General features: G+C 60.1%; 1 protein-coding gene across 2 annotated transcripts; it reads left to right on the top strand.

Moving 5' to 3' along the window:
• Window positions 1–2181: 2181 nt before the first annotated feature.
• On the top strand, window positions 2182–13584 carry ARRB1 (arrestin beta 1). 2 transcript variants are annotated; one of them, XM_027888266.1, is made up of 17 exons: window positions 2182–2406; window positions 6979–7009; window positions 7564–7624; window positions 8110–8154; window positions 8511–8707; window positions 8850–8909; window positions 9028–9095; window positions 9501–9636; window positions 9715–9799; window positions 9885–9957; window positions 10291–10428; window positions 10623–10706; window positions 10911–10934; window positions 11773–11843; window positions 12120–12171; window positions 12821–12928; window positions 13034–13584. In XM_027888266.1, exons 1-17 carry the CDS (start codon window positions 2387–2389, stop codon window positions 13176–13178), a joined length of 1398 nt encoding a protein of 465 aa, XP_027744067.1. In that variant the 5' UTR covers window positions 2182–2386; the 3' UTR covers window positions 13179–13584. The 2 variants fall into 2 exon arrangements, with proteins under 2 accessions (XP_027744067.1, XP_027744068.1); XM_027888267.1 differs by having other exon boundaries at window positions 12821–13152.
• The last annotated feature ends 2998 nt before the right edge of the window (window positions 13585–16582 follow it).

The following is a 16582-nucleotide window of genomic DNA, read 5'->3' on the forward strand; positions in this document are numbered from 1 at the left end:
CCCCAGGCCCTGTTCCCTGCTGGAATGTTCCAGAATCCCAGGATGCTCCAATCCTCTGAGATGCTCTTTCCACCCCCATCTGCCAGGTAGGGATTCCCCCTGCCTGGCCAGGACCTGGGCCTGGGCAGGATCCAGCTTGGACTGGGACCGCAGTGGAATCCTAGGCTGGGATGCAGGATGGGGCCTGTTCTGGGACCCCTTTATGCCTGGGCTGGGATTGGGGCAGGATCCAGCGCTGGGCTGCTCCTCTGGCTCCAGCAGCCACCCTGGAATGGCAGGAGAACCCCCAGTCTGCCTTCGCATCAGGGCTGTGGTTTTCATTCCCACCATCCTGCTAAGGAGCAATTTATTATCCGCTTTCATCCCAGCCCAATATGACAGTTTATCCTGGGCCACGGAATTTGATGCAGGAGAAGTGCCCAGAGGGTTTGGTGCTGGCACGTGCTGGTGCTGCCCAAGCTGCCAAAATTGGAGTGAAAATCTGCCCAAACTACCAAGTGCTCCCTCCACCCTCCCTGCTCCCAGCTGCGGTTCAAATCCTGGGATTAAATCCTTTAATCCTTCAAACCAGTCCCAGAGCAGGGCCTGGGGCCCTCAACCAGGAGCTGCCCCACTCCAGCCTCTGCCACCGATAACTCCGTGCCCTTGGTGACATCCCTTCGCCTTCCTGGATGCACGTGGGATATAACGGCCCCCCTCCTGACCCTCACCCGCCTCGGGCTCAGCCCTGATTTGCTTCCTGGCTGTCCCTCTGTCCTGGCTGTCACCGCCCTGTCCCTGCTTCCCGGGTGTCCCTAAGGTGGGGTGCACGTGTCCCCCGGGAGTGAGCGGGTGTGCCCTGGACACCCCACCTGGGCATCCCCAAGTGACGCCCCTCGGCCCCAAGAGTGGCCATGGGGGCAGGACCGGGAGGGGGTTCTTCAGCGGCCTGGAGGTGTCACCGGGGTCACCTGGAGATGCCACCAGGGCGGATCACCTGGAAGTGCCACCGGGGTCACCTGGAGATGCCAATAGGATTACCCGGAGGCCGCTCCCCCATTGGCTGCTCTGCGGCAGGGGGCGGGCGGGAAGGGCAGGCAGCCAATGAGAAGGGAGGAGCGGGGCTGTCTGCATGGAAGGCAGGATCCCATTGGAGGAGGGACGTGACAGGGGCGGGGCAGGGATATGCAAATGAGTGTATGAGTGCACGTGAGTGTGTAGACGTGTGTCTGTGTATACACGTGTGCGTGCACTTGGGGGGATGGGTGAGTGTGTACACACAGGAGTGTATGCACGTGTGTGTGCACAGCAGTGTGGGTGTGCGGGTATACACACGCGTGTGTGCACGCGTGTGCGCGTGCGCACATGGGGATGTGCACGTCTGCGTGCAGGTGTGTGTGCACGTGTGTGTGCATGCACGTGGGGGTGTGTACGTGTGTGTGCACATCGGGGGGTGGGTGTTCACCCACGTGTGTTTACACATCTGTGCGTGTCTGTGCACGCGTGCTTTTATGTGTGTTTTAATCACGGGTGTCTGCTCATGTTTGTGTCTGTGCACACACGTCTCTGTTTACCTGTCTCTGTATGTTCATACCTGTGTCTTCATGCCCGTGTCTGTTCACACCAGTGTCCATGTGTTCACACATTTCTGTGTTCACACGTCCCTGTGTGTGTTCACACCTGTGTGTTTACAGACATGTTTCTGTGCGTTCTCCCGTGTTCACAAGAATGTCTTTGTTCACACACGTGTCTCTGTGTGTCCAACTGCATCTGCGCACACACATCTGTTTCCATCCATATCTGCGTGTGCATGTGTGTCTGTGTCCCTGTGTGTGTTTCTGTGTGTCCACGGGTGTGCCTGTGTGTTCCTGTGTCTGTGTGTGTGTCTGCGTTTGTGTTTGTGTCTGTGTGTCCCTGTGCCTGTCAGTGTACCCGTGTCCGTGTGTGCGTCCGTGTGTGTGGCCCCCCGCAGCCCCCCCGCCGCCGTTCCCGCCCTCTCCCCACTGCCCGTCCATGCCCCCCCTCCCGGGGCCGCCGCTCGGGGGCGGGCGGAGGCGGCGGCGGCGGCGGCAGCGGCGGCAGCGGCAGCAGCGCCCGCACCGGAACCGGGACGGGCCGAGCCCTGCCGAGCGCCTCCGAGCGGCCCCGAGCGCCTCCGAACTGCCCCGAGTCTTTCCGAACCGGCCCGAGTGGTTCCGAGCGCCTCCGAACCGGCCCGAGCGCCGTCCTCCCGGCCCGAGCCGAGCGGTTCCGGGCGCTGCCGAGGCGGCCCGAGCGGTTCCGAGCAGGGCCGCACCGGGCCGCACCGGGCCCCGCGCCCGCCCCGCGCCGCTCTCGCCGCGCACAGCCAGTAATTTTCCAAGCCCGGCCGGCGCTGCCCGGCTGAGCCCGCAGGATCGGCGGGGCCATGGGAGACAAAGGCACCCGGTGAGTGAGCACCGGGACCGGCACGGAGCGGGACCTCCCGGGGGCGGCCCCGGGCGCGGCGGGGTGGGTGGGACGGGCGCTGCCCCGGGTCCCCCGACTGCCCGTGTGCGGTGCCCCCGCGGGGCCGTGGGGACCCGGAGATGGCGGGGGGTGTTTGGGGGTCCCGTCTCCGCCACGCCGGGGGCATGGGGGGTGCTCGGGGGTGTCGCTGCTCCCTCCCCATCAGGTACGGAGCCCGGAGGGATTTGGGGGAGGGAATGGGGGGGACCCAGGCGCTGGTGTCTCCCCCCCGCTTGTGGCACGTGCCAGCCCTGGAGCGCGGGGACACGACGTGCGACAGCTCCGTCCCACGGGAATGCTGCCTTGGGATTGCCGGCCTTTGGGGACCCCCCGCCGCCCTGCGACCCCCAGGGCTCCAGGGGCAGAGCGTGGCAGGGACCCGCCGGGCTGCCAATCCCGGGAAGGAGCTGTCGGGATTTCGGGGAGAGCCCCGTGTCCTCTGCCGGCCCCCTCCCCGGCTGGCTCTGGCTGTTGGCCCCGGGGTGGCGAAGGGATTGATGCTCCCGTTTCTCACCCCAATCCCTTTCTGTCCCCTAGGCCATTAATCGGGGAGCACCAGGGATTTCAGGGTGCTCCCACTCACCCCTCAGCACCGCTGCCCTCCCCTTGTTCACCCCCTGTGTCCCCAGGGCATCGGGGTCAGGGGGCTGCCGTGCCACTGCTGACCTCGCCGTGCCCGTGGCAGGAGGGAAGGATGGGGGGGTCCGGCATTGCCAGGGCAGAACCTTCCAGAAACACTGCAGCGTTTTGGGGTGGCAGGATGGGATTTGTGGGTTCCTGTTGAATCCCCCCAGCATTTTGGGGAGAGGCTGTTCCTGCTGGATGGGCTGCCTGGGTATTGGTGCCCCAGGCGTGGCCAATACTATCTGCTTCCCCCTGGCTCCGCATCCCGAATCCTTGAGAACTGGCAGGTTGCACCCCCGGAGCAGGCAAGTAGCCCCTCCGATCAGGGGGCTGGAGCACCCCTTGGGTTCCCCCCACCCTTGGGTGTAATCCCTGGGATGAGCTGGCTCAGCCCACAGAGGTTTCTGGGTGCCGGGGGAGCGCACTAAGCAGCATTCCCATCGGCAGGCATGCCGGCAGGAGGGGCAGGAGCTGATCTTCTCCCTGCCTACGCAGCGCGTACAGAGGGAGCTGGGGAGGGGAAGAATTAGGCTGACAAATCCTCCTTCCTCTCCAGTTTGGATCTCCAACCCCAAATCCACTTGGATTGGTCAGGAGGTTGAGCTGCAGGAGCTCATTTACCATCTGACACGCCAAAAGCCCATTTCTGCTGATTTCCTTCTGTGTCACCCCACTTTTTCTGAGAGCCACCGAGCCCTGCAGTGGGAAGATCTGGAGTAAGCAGCTCCATGGAAGAAAGAGTTGGTGGCTGTTGGCATTACTGATCACCCTTCCTGGCTCTTCCCACCCAGCACCCAGCCAGGGCAGCCACTGCCCCTCGTGGGATGCCCGGACACTGGGATTCCTGGCTGGTGGCTCGGGGGTGGTTTCCCAGTGGCTGGGAAGCACTGTGGTGATCCTGGTGCAGCAGAGCCCATCTTGGTTTGCACCAGGCATGCCTCGCACTCTTCCTGGCACTCCATGGTCCCATCCAGCCCCTCTGCAGCATCCCACTGTGCCAGGGCAGCCCAGTCCCTCTGCTATCCCATTCGTTCCCTCAGATGAAGCCATAGGATCTGGGACCAGGACAGGGATCTCCACTAGGAAGATAAGAAGCCCTGGAAGGTGGCCCAGGACGGGAGACTCCTGCTTCCTGGATGTTGTTTAGAGAGCAAACTCTGGTAATAACAGCAGGATCCAGACACATCCCGGATCCCACAGCCAAGGCATTTCCTTGCCAAGGAAGTCGGTGGAGCTCCAACCTGGGTGGGGGATGCTGCTGCTGAGCCTGGCAGGGGATAGATGGATGGATGCAGCATTAGGCCTGTGGGATGCTTCAGCTTTGGGATGGGCTGGCACGGTGCTCCGGGCTCATCCTGGCATGGCTGGCATGGAGCCACCAGCCGCCACCGCGGGATTGTGTGATGTGGTTTCTGGCGGCTCCTTATCCCTGGAGGTCCCTTCTAACGTGGCTCTGGCTAATTAGAGCCGCCCGCCAACCTCGTTAGTGTGAGAGCCGGTGAAAACCCCGACTCCTCCGCCCTGGGTTCAAAGGTAATCGATGGTATTGCCATCAGACTCTGCTCCGATGCCCAGGGGAATCAAATCCTGGTAAATCTTCTCAATTGAGATCCAGTGGACCCCACTCAATTATTGGCCACTCAATAAAGTCATCGTTAGCCCTGGCTGGGTGCCTAATGAGCTCATTAAGGGATGGGATCTATGGCAGGGGGAGGGTAGGAGAGTGGGATCTGGCTATGCGGCAGCTTGCCAGGGTCTCAAGGGGCATGGGGCCTGCCAGCCCATGGCATGGGGCCCCAAGTGCCCGATGGGCAGCGGCGGCCGCCACTTCCTGCCTTGTGTCTCCAGTGTTTCGACACCAGGAAGGGCTGAAGGGGGAGGGATGGCTTCACGCTTCCTCCTTCCCTCCCTCTAGATCCGGTGGCGGGCGAGGGTCACCCCCCTGACAGCAAGAGGCCACCACTTCCCCACATGCCCCTTCCCTTCTCTCATGGGTGCTTCTGGGGAGACCTGGCCCCTGGGACGTGAATCTGGGGAGATCCGAGCTCCTGCACCCGTGGGGTGGGGCCAGGCAGGGCTGCTGCACCCACAGCGTGGGGCTCAGCCTCTGTGGGACTCCTGCACCTGTAATAGGGAGCTGTGTGGGGCTCCCGTACCCCCAGTGTGGGGCTGTGTTGGTCTTGAATTCTGTGAAGCTTCTGCACCTATAATGTGGGGCTTCTGCATCCCCAGTGTGGGGCTCTTGCATCCATAATGTGGAGCTGTGTGTGGCTCCTGCACCCCCACTGTGGGGCTGTGCAGGTCTCGGGCTCTGTGTGGCTCCTGCCTGGCGTGGGGTGGGTGCCAGGCGGGGCAGTGAGCCTCAGCTTCCCGTACCGCCCACCATCGATCTGCTCTCTTGGGTTCATTAGCAGCTCTGTCAGTGTCCCGAGGGCTGGGCAGGAGCATCGCCCCGTCCCGAGGGGCTGCAAGCTGCACACGTTGAGCCTCTAGCCTTGGACACCTTTTCCGGGGCTTCCCGGCACAGCTTGGGTTGGGATCCGGCCTGCTGGACGCTCTCTGGGGTCTCCCCTGGGTCTGGGCTGCTGGGGAAGTGTGGGGTGACAGGCTGGCAGAGGATGTTCCCCATCCTTGTTTTTATGTAATGCCTCGTTAATTGCCCAGGAAACCCTGCTGTGGGTTGCTCTGGGCTCTCAGGAGGATGCATCCATCACCCCTCTATCCCTGGCTCTGGAAGCTGGGTGCTCTGATACCCCAAGGCCTTCAAACCCAATTGATTGTGGGGTGCTGATGCCTTTCTGTGCCAAATTGGGCCCTTTATCTCCCCAGTTTTTTAACTGGAGCAGCATTCCCATGAATTCCATCTTCCCTTGCACTGGTGCAGGTCCCACCCTCACCACAGTGCCAGTAAACCCTCATGATAGGCATCCCACTGTTGAAGTGCTGTCCCATCTCAGCTGGGAAAAGTCAACCCCCACCACTCCGCAAGGAAAAGCCACCTGGGAAGTGCTAGTGGGATGTTCCTGACATTCCCAGTGGCTTGGGACAGCCAGCAGGGTGTCCCAATGTTTTATGTGCCTGGCAGAGTGTTCCTGAGGCATGTCTGGGGTTGAGGGAATAAGGGGTCCTGGGGACCCTAAACCACATGCTCACTCATCTGGGCTGGATCCTGTTTCCTGGGCAGAGCTTGACCAGGCCATGCTGGGCTCCACAGCTCTCGAGGGGATGGGATGTGGGGACATGGGAATACAGGGATGTGGAAATGCAGGAACACAGATATGCAGGGATATGGGGATGCTGGGATGTGGAGATGCAGGCACACAGGGAAGAGGGGACACAGGATTTCAGGAATATGGGGATGAGGGGCGTGCCCACACATCTCCTGCTGTATCCCATGCCATTGCCAAGGTGGTCACCCCTGCAGTGGCACCCTCTCGGCTGGGTGCGGGCAGTGGGATGGCTGAGGGCCCATCATCCTGGAGCAGCCCCAGGCATTTTGGCAGAGCCGAGCAGCTGCCCTAGGAAATTGTTTTTTTTCCAGCCTGAACCACCACTGCTAATCTTCCCGGATGGTTTTAATGGAATTTAAAGGCGAGGAGGGATTATCCGAGGAGAACCCATTATGGGTGGCTTCGTGCCAGGGCAGGCTCTGAAATCCAGCAGCGCCGGGCGAGGGAGCCCTGCCTGCCTCTGCCTGCTCCCTGCCTGCAGCAGACAGGCTGGGAACGCTCCGGCATTCCCGGCAGTGGCATGTTGGACCCACATCCTTCTCCCGTGTCTCTGTGGGATCTTGCAGAGGAAATTTGAGGGGGTGTCTGGGGGCTGTTCCCATAGGGTGAAGGATGAGGGTGCCCCCTCCAGCACTAACCCCCCTTTGCTGTTTTGCAGGGTGTTTAAGAAAGCCAGTCCCAACGGGAAGGTAAGGGGCACATGGCAGGGGCAGCCATGGGGGGACAGGCATGGCTGGGAGTGGGGACAGTCTGCACCCCAAAGCTGCCCTGTCATGGCAGCGGGAAGGGAGACTGAGGCACAGTGGGGTTGAGGGGGCTTTTCTCAGGTTGGGGTTGAGCAGACGGGTTTTGGGGTGCTGGCATGCAGGCAAAACCTGCCTGTGGGGTTTTGGGTCTGGCAGCAGGGGCTCACGGCACCTGCCTGGCAACTGCCTGCCCTGTGCCTCAGTTTCCCCATCAGGAGAAAGGTGGGAGGGTGGCACTTGGGGGCTCATCTCTGTCCCACAGAGGGGGAAAAGCTGCTAGGGTGCCACCCAAGTGTCCCCAGAGGGAAAGTTTCTCCAGCTCTGGGTACAGCTGGAGGGGTTCCAGGCTTTGCCTAGGATAGAGGGGCATTGGCTTTTGGGTGCCTCAGGGTCAGGGTGACACATGGGGATCATGGGGAACATGGACCTCAGTGGGTGATTGACTACATGGGGGCACCCTGGGGGGGCTGATCTGGACACCCCTGTCCCCCCCACAGCTCACTGTCTACCTGGGGAAGAGGGATTTTGTGGATCACATCGACGTGGTGGACCCCGTGGGTATGTGGGGGCAGGAAGGGGGGGCTCAGCTGGGTGGAGACACACATGTTGGGGTGGCTGGGCCTGTCTTGGAGGAAGGATTTTGGGGAGCAGAAAACAGCTGGTTTGGGATAATATTCATGTCCCCCGGTGGCTTTGCACATGCCCTGGGTGTGGTGGGTGCCGAATGTCCCCCTGCTGCCAGCATGTCCCTCCCCAGCCTTCAGCCTCCTCACCCTTCAGCTGGCAGCTAGGAGGTGATGCTTCTCTGAGTAAAAGAGGGGCAAGTACCCCCTTAACCCTGTTGGTGTCCCCCCAAACTTGCCTATACGTTCCCCCCAACCCTACCAGTGTGTCTCCTGACCCTGACAGTGTGTGTGTCCCCTCCCAGCTGTGTCCCCTGACCCTGTCATCATGTCCCCTAACTCTGCCATGGTATTTCCTGGCCCTGTCAGTGTGTCCCCATGTCCTGGTGATGTGTCTCTGACCTGGCTTTTCCCTTGCAGATGGAGTGGTGCTTGTGGATCCTGAATACCTGAAGGAGAGAAAAGGTAATAGCTCCCCGCAGGATCCCTGGGGCCACAGAGGTTGCACTGCCACACGGGGAGGCTGGTGTCCTCACACAGTCCTACCCAGGCGTTGGCATCTCTAGGCCCTTGGGTGACATTTTCCAGCCCCTTGTCCCCACGGAGGGTGCCCTGTCCTGTGGAGGACGGGAGTGCTGTGGTGGGCACCCCAAGGTGGCACAGGTGGCTGCTGTATCCCCATCTCCCCATCACGGCGTGTCCTCAGGCCACCACTGCTTCCTGGTGCTGGTGGGACTGGCATGAGCCCCCATGGATCTCTCCGAGGTGCCCCCCACCATGATGCCACCCTGCCAGCACCCTGCCCTTGTCGCCCTCCCCAGTGTTCGTGACGCTGACCTGCGCGTTCCGCTATGGCCGCGAGGACCTGGACGTGCTGGGGCTGACCTTCCGCAAGGACCTGTTCGTGGCCAACTCTCAGGCCTTCCCGCCGGTCCCCGAGGAGAAGAAGCCCCTGACGCGGCTGCAGGAGCGGCTCATCAAGAAGCTGGGCGAGCATGCCTACCCCTTCACCTTCGAGGTGGGGGGCAGGGGGCAGCACTGCTGGGGCTGGAGGGGACTGTGACCCCTGCCCCGGGGACATTTCCTGCCTTCCAGTCTGGGCAGGAAAGGGAAGTGCTGGCAGCCCCCCGAGAAGCTCCTCACCCCTCTTTCCCCTCCAGATCCCCCCCAACCTGCCTTGCTCTGTCACGCTGCAGCCGGGCCCAGAGGACACGGGGAAGGTAAGGGCCCCCATGTTCCCATGCCACCGGGCTGTGGGGGATGGCTGCTGCTGGGCTCACCTCTTGGGCAGGTGCAAAGGGGTTTCCCTGCCTCCCTCTCCCCCTTCCTGGTTTCCAGGCCTGTGGGGTGGACTATGAGGTCAAAGCTTTCTGTGCTGAGAACCTGGAGGAGAAGATCCACAAGAGGTGAGTGGAGAGGATCTGTGCAGCCCAGATGGAAGTGGCATCCCTAGGGGTACTGGCAGCAGGGAAGGGGCACCCTGCTTTGTTACCCACCTTGGGAGGGATGGGGATGGAATGGAGTTGTCCTCCAGAATGGACCTGCTCTCCAGGGTAGTGTTGGGTCAGAGATGATCCTGGGGCTGGGATGGAGGCACTGAGCAAGGAGCCCAATGCTTGCTGTGGGCAACCTGGCCTAGCCAGGGGGCTGCCCCCTTGCAGCCCTGGTGGGCATGCATCTGAGGCCTCCCATAGCATCTTTTTGACACAGCAGACCAGAAGGAAAGAGGGATTTCACCCAAAATGGGCCAAGAAGGAGGGTGGTCTGTGGGCAGCCAAGCGCCTGGGTTCTCCTCTCGCTGTCTCCTTCAGGAACTCGGTGCGCCTGGTGATTCGGAAGGTCCAGTATGCGCCGGAGCGGCCTGGCCCCCAGCCCATGGCAGAGACCACCCGGCAGTTCCTCATGTCAGACAAACCGCTGCACCTCGAGGCCTCCCTGGACAAGGAGGTGGGCAAGGACTGGGGAGGGGACACTGGTGGAGTGACCCCAGGGACCTCACCTTCCCCCTGCTCTGCTCCCCTGCAGATCTACTACCACGGAGAGCCCATCAGCGTCAACGTCCACGTCACCAACAACACCAACAAGACCGTGAAGAAGATCAAGATCTCAGGTGAGGAGCAGGGCCACATCCCCCCTCAGTGGTGTCCCTGTCCCCATCCCTATCCTGACCCCCATCTCTCTGTGTCTCGCCCCAGTGCGCCAGTATGCAGACATCTGCCTCTTCAACACCGCCCAGTACAAGTGCCCGGTGGCTGTGGAGGACGCTGAGTGAGTGATGGATCCTTGGGGACATTAGGGGCCCTGGAGACCTCAGGGGACCCTTGGGGGAGCCTTGGAGATCTCCCGCCCCAGTGCAGCTGTGGTGGGACATTGCACTCAGCAAGCAGGAACTGATGGGAGGAACAGGGAGGTTGAGACCTTTCTTTTGGTGGCATCTTAGGGAAATCACCTTCTGCATCCCTCATGAAGGAGATGTTCACCAGGCTGGGGCAGGGATGGAAATATGTGGAGAAGTTAACCAAGCTGGGATGGAGATGTCCAGGGTGACCTGTGGGGCTGTGGGCAGCTGGGGCTCTGGCTGATGGTTGCTGTCATCTCCAGTGATATGGTGGCCCCGAGCTCGACCTTCTGCAAAGTCTACACCCTGACCCCCTTCCTTGCCAACAACCGGGAGAAGCGGGGGCTGGCACTGGATGGGAAGCTCAAGCACGAGGACACCAACCTGGCCTCCAGCACGCTGTGAGCCCCTCCACCCCCCAGGGCTCCTGTCCCCTGGCAACACGGGGGCAGGACCTGGCCCTGGTGGGCATCCAGCCCCTGTTCCAGGGGTGATGCTTGGGGTGGAGGACACCCCGTGGGGGGACCTTCAGGATGACGGGGGGCTGGTCCCCATTGCTGTTCCTTCAATGATGCCCACCTTCCTGTTCCTCCAGGTTAAGAGATGGAGCCAACAAGGAGATCCTGGGCATCATCGTTTCCTACAAGGTGAAGGTGAAGCTGGTGGTGTCACGAGGAGGGTGAGTGTTGGGGACTCCCACACCGTGCCATACCTCCTCTCTTCCCTTGATCTCCTTGGGACTGATCTGTGCTGCAGGTGGGGCCCATCACTCCCTTAGAGCTCCCTTGGGACTCAGCAGCACATGGGGGGACAAAAGTGGGGGGAGGCTGCATGTCCTTGGGGGGACAGTGACTAATGTGTTGTCTCCTTTGACCCATGCCAGCCTGCTGGGAGACCTCGCCTCCAGGTAACACCCCGCTCCCCTCAACACCCCACAGTCCCTGCTGCAGCCCCCCACTGGCACCCCTCAGCCCCTCAGGGTGCTGCCACCCTGACCCCATGCTTGTCCTTGGGATGCCACTGCGCTGGGGATGCTGTCTCACCCAAAGCCAAAACTTGCCAGAGGTGGGTCAGGGTGGCGAGGCTGGGGATGCTGGCAGTGTTTGGACCCTGCATCCCCCTCCCCAGACTAGAGAGAGGGGCAGTGGGTGCTGCTGGGGACTGTCACCAGAGCATGGAGGTGGCTCCTTTGGGCTGAGCATCTTCAGATATGGGGAGGAGAGTCTCTGGAGCTTTCCAGGACTTCATCCTCATGGTGCTCCCCGACCATGGGGTCCTACAGGGACCACGGGGCCTGCTTGCCCTCCCTGTGGGGGACACTTTTCTGTCTGAGCCCTGTCCTACCCTGTCCCTGGAGCAGCTCGGGCTGTGCCACCCTGCCACCCCCCGTGCCTGCTGAGCACTGGGAAACTTGGTGCACCTCCTGCCATTCCCATGGCACTGCCAGCCACAGCCTAAACCCAAGGGATTTGGATCCTTTAAGCTGCTAAAAGACAGATTTCTGCCATGCTGCTCTCCCTCCTGCCTCCCTACATCCCGGGGGGGCTGTGCTGATCCCCCCTGCCTGGGGTCAAGCTCAGCCAAGAGGCACGAGAGCTGCCGAGCAGCAGGTTTTAGCAGCTTTGTGGGCTCTGCAGCAGCTGAAATGGGGGTGCTGTTCTGTCCTTGCCCTCCACCCTCAAATCTGCCCGACTCTGCCTGCAGAGTGCAGGCAGGCCCATGCTTTACTCTGGCATCTCTTGCAGCGACGTGGCAGTGGAGCTGCCCTTCACGCTGATGCATCCCAAACCCAGGGAGGAGCCGGCACACCGGGACAGTGAGTGCCCTGGGGCATGGGGGCAGTATCCCTGGGGGGCAGGTGGGGGCAGAGGGGGCCACTGATGGTGTGTGGAGGGCACTTTTTGGCTTCTGTTGAGCCTGTGGTGACCTGTTCACTGGGTCCCAGGGTTAGAACCATGGGGGTGTCCCTATCGCCCTGGTGCAGCCAAACCCTGGGGGGGTTGCATTTGCTCAGTGGGACAGTGGTGATGACCCTGGGGGGGAGTGTGGGATGGCAGTGACCACCCCGTGACTGTGCAATCCCTCTGTTCAGTTCCAGAGAACGAAGCGCCCATAGATACAAATCTGATAGAGCTTGATACAAAGTAAGAGACTAAAATCCTCCCCCCTCCCCAGTTCCCACGTTCCATGTGGGAATGCAGGACCTTGGCAGCAGTTGCATGGCACCCTCTAACACACTAATGCCCGCCGTGCCATGGCATCAGCACATGTGACTAACCCCCCTGCACGTCACCTGTAATGCATGATGCATGCCATCCCCCTCTCTCTTCTCCCTCTCCCTTCCCTGCATGGCTTTCCAAAAAACAGGAGACACCGCAGTAAGAGCCCGCCGGGATCGTGTGTTGGGATGGGAGGGCTTTGCCCCATGGCGTCCCCTGGGGCTGGTGGTGTGTTTGCGAGGTTCCAGGGGGCTTTAACCACCCAGCTCCTCCCTCCAGGGCTGTGTTCCCTCCAGAGTGGGGCAAACACTGCTGACAGCCCTGGTGATGCTGCACCCGCTGCTCTGGGGCTGTGCATCCTTCCCTGGGGGGCTTGGGGGCTTTTTTTGAGTGCGTTGCCCAACAATTAATAGAGCTTTGAAAACTAAGGCTGTTTGCTGAAGGATGGGGGTGTTCAGGAGCCCCCTGGGCTACTGGAACACGGTGGGGGTGCAGTTGAGTTGTGCAGTGCGGGAGGGGGGCTCCCTTGCACCCCACCTTCCCCCATCACGCCCTGTCCCTGTGTCCCTGCCAGTGACGACGACATTGTGTTTGAGGACTTCGCCCGCCAGCGACTTAAAGGCATGAAGGATGACAAGGAGGACGAGGAGGAGCGGACAAACTCCCCGCAGCTCAACGACAGATAAGCGAGCCCCCCCCCGCTCGCCGCCCCGCCGCAGGGACACCCCTACATTAGGCTGCTTCTCTTTTCTATAATTAATTAATTAATTTTGTTTTCTACCTGTACCGGGAGCCTACGGATCGCCCGATGGCCACAGGACCTATTACTGTCCAGCTGTGCCGTGTTGTCACTCTTCATCCAGCTGCCAGAGCTGCTGTTTCCCGTGCAGGGCACAGCTGGGGGGTGCTGGAGGCAGGGGGGCTCGCTCTGACCCCATCCCCGTCCAGCCCTCTGCTGCTTCCCATCCCAGAGCCCTTTCCTATGAGCTGCCTCTTTTATGTGTTTTATATAAGCCCAGTCTCAACACCAGTTTGCTATGGGGAGGGGGGTTGCAGCAGAACAGGGTGGGGTGTCTTTTTTGGGCAGCCTTCTCATGGGAAAGGGCACTTGTGCACCTCGGTGTCCCCTCCTCTCACCCACGGCCAGTCCCCCCTGTCCGGCCCTGCTGCATGTGATCCCTCCCTGGGATGCACGAGCCTGGCTTTGACTATGGCCCCTGCCCCAGCTGCTCCAAACCAAGCGGGTGGGCAGCACCCCCTGCTCTTCCCCCCGAGCCCCTCAAAGCGGTCCAGCCCAGGGGTCCTCCCAGCTGCGTCCCTTTCCACAGCGGAGCTGCCAGGGTCAGGTGAGGCTGGGGCTGGCGGCAGGGGGGCCTCTGTGGGTCTCAAATGCCTCTTCACAGCCACGGCAGGGTGGTGGCAGAACAGCCTTGTCCCCAGCAGGGTGACACCAGGGATGTTTTGCTCCTCCTGAGCTGCAAAGCCCCCCTGGTTGATGTTTCTCTCTCCCTGCATGGGGTCCAGCACCCATTTGGGGTGAGGGAGAAGGGGAGCAGGGCGTTTGCCACCCTAATCAGTGTTTCAACAGATTCTTGTGCCTCCTGGGTTGGTGGTGTCTGGACCTCCCCGCCAGGGTCTCAGGTCTCACCACCCCCTGAGAGGCCATTCCCAGTATTTATTGTGCTGTTGCAGTCAGCATTGTCATCTGAGAGCATTTTGGGGGATAGCTCCATCCCCCCCCCCCCAGTCTGTGGGGTGCTGAGCTGAGCCCCCTCCCCGTTATTTTTGGGTAAAGCTGAGGGGCAGCGTGGTACTTCTTTTTGTAAAGTGGTTCCTTTGTACTGATCATTGATACCGGCTGCTTTGGTTTCTTCACCCTGTCTGTGATGTTTCTGTGTTCTGTCAAATAAATTATTCTAGTTTATTAAACTCAGAAAAAAAAAAAAAAAAGAAAGAAAAAATAATAAAATAATCCCGACCTGAACACTTCTGTTGGCTCAGGACAGGGGAGCTGGCACAGGCAGAAGGTCCCACAGTCATGGAATGGTTTGGGTCGAGAAGGACCTTAAAGCTCCCCTTACCATGCTGATGCTATGGGGACAGAGAGACCATCTTAAGTTGGTCCATCTTGGGGTGTCTCTGTTTTTGCTGGAGGCAGGAGCTGTCCCAGCCTTCCCCATCAAGGACAAACCTGGCTCCAGCAAAGCCAAGGTCTCCACAGTCACACAGCTGGACTGTGACTCCACAGGGGCTGCTGGAGGCTCCATGTGGTGCATTCCTGGGAGAAAGGCCCCTACTGCCCACTGTGATTTGCAGAGTCACCTTTACTGGGAGGTCCTTTGTGCCTAACCCTGCCTACAGCACCTGTGAGTACTTCGTAGTTCAGACATCTCCAGTCTCCTGTCAAATCTGGTTCAAGCTGGACAAGAAGGCTTAAGTTATTTTGGGAGAAAAAAGGGAAGTTTAGATGAGTACAAAGCGTGCTGTTGCTTAAGCCCCACTTCTTTTGAAAGCCAAGCAAATTTGGTTCCCTGTCCGTGCTGAGCTACCTGCATCACCATGATGTGGGAGGGATCAGCTGCTCCACCATGTCTGGCAAAAGAGGCAGTGAGGAAGAGGTACTTTGGGTGCTGGGAAGGCTCCAGTGGTCTTCTCCTTAGAGCCCACCTCCTGCAAGGCCACACCTTCATCCTGTGGGTGTTTTTCCCAGGAAGGAAGAGCCACAGCAGCCAAGCTTTGTACCTTCTGTTTGCCAAACCACCTGCTCCGGGGGTGCTTGAGGAAAACCCACAGAGCTCCAGGATCCCACTCTGGAAACTTCATATCTGTGTACCCACAGGCTGCCTGGGGTTGCTGGGTTCTAGGGCTGCTCCAGGTCCCCATCATGGGGCAGAAAAGCCATCTCCTAAACTCAGGAGCCCAGAGGTCTTGGTGCAGGGGAGGGGCAGGCTGAGCTCTTCCACAGCAGGAAGGAACTGACTCAAGAGCAGATGGAGGCCATGGTCAGAACCCATTTCCCCCAGTCCGACTAGCACAGCTGGACTGGTTTTGCTGTGGACCCTCAGGGGGTGGAAAGGAGGCTCAGTCATACCTGCAGGAGTGCTCAGCTTCTCCGGGGCTCAAACAGGCTTTTCCCTCTGCTGTGCTGGTGACAGACCCATGGCTTCAGTAGGTGACAAAGCATCAACCCCCTGGCCTCAGGCAGGACACTGCCCCCGTTTCACATGCTGCCAGGGCAAGTTCTAGGAGCGGAGTGGAAGCGCTGACATGGCTTGTGCTGGGAGGAGGACAGAGCAGGCTCCAGCCTCAGGCACACAGCTGTTGCCATGGCACAGGTCAGTACAGCACATTCCCAGTGTAGGGTTTCCCCTGGTGCTCCTGAAGTACAGCCCTCACTGCACCTCATCTTCCTGCAGCCCCCCTTGCCCCAGCTGACACCACCCAGAGCAGCAGGGAGCCTTTTGCAGGCAGATTTTTTTCTCCCCAAGTAACACCTTGGCAACAGCGTGGGTGTTGCAGGAGTCATTGCCTGATTCCTCAGCCCAGGAAATCACATCAGCTCCATCAAACCTAAACTTGCAGTTGGTGGGAAAAGAGCCAAAGGACACCAATGCCTGTCTTAGGCCAGGTGCTCTCAGATGCAGAGGGGGAGGGTAGAGCTTGGAGCAGGCTGGGGCTAGAAAGGTTGTTCCTGTTGCTCTGGCAGGCTGCAAGCAGGCTCTGTGGTCACACTGCAACTTCCTGAGTGGAGGCTGCTGCTCGTGACACATGCACGTGATAAATGCCAACACCCCTCAGGGAGTGCAGCCTCCCCTTAGTGCTCTGGGCCTGGAAAACAGCAGGGAAATATCCCACAGAACAGCCTGTTTCCTCAAACTCCCGTTTTTTTTAATAAAATCCCAGAATGGTTTGGGTTGGAAGGGATCTTAAAGTTCATCTCATTCCACCCCTTGACATGGGCAGGGACACCTTCCACTATCCCAGGCTTCTCCAAGCCCTTTCCAACCTGGCCTTGGACGCTTCCAAGGATGGGGCAGCCACAGCTTCTCTGGGCAACCTGTGCCAGGGCTTCACCACTCTCACAGGGAAGAATTTCTTCCCAATATCCCATCTAACCCCATCCCTGGCAATTTAAAGCCATTCCCCCTTATCCTGTTCCTCCAGGCCCTTGTCCAGTCCCTCTCCTTTTTGTCCCTCTCCCTTTTTGTCTGTTTTCTTCTGCAGACATGACAGAAGTCTGCGATCAAACAACAGCAGGATGTTCTCTGCCAGCAGCCACAGCCAGAACCACAGGCACAGCTCTCATCTAAAGGCTGGTACACAGGAGAACAAGTAA

Source organism: Empidonax traillii, unplaced genomic scaffold (assembly GCF_003031625.1).
Source record: "Empidonax traillii isolate 1590-97213 ecotype Southwest subspecies unplaced genomic scaffold, ASM303162v1 scaffold236:size2090792, whole genome shotgun sequence".
In the NCBI taxonomy this organism is placed as follows: domain Eukaryota; kingdom Metazoa; phylum Chordata; class Aves; order Passeriformes; family Tyrannidae; genus Empidonax; species Empidonax traillii.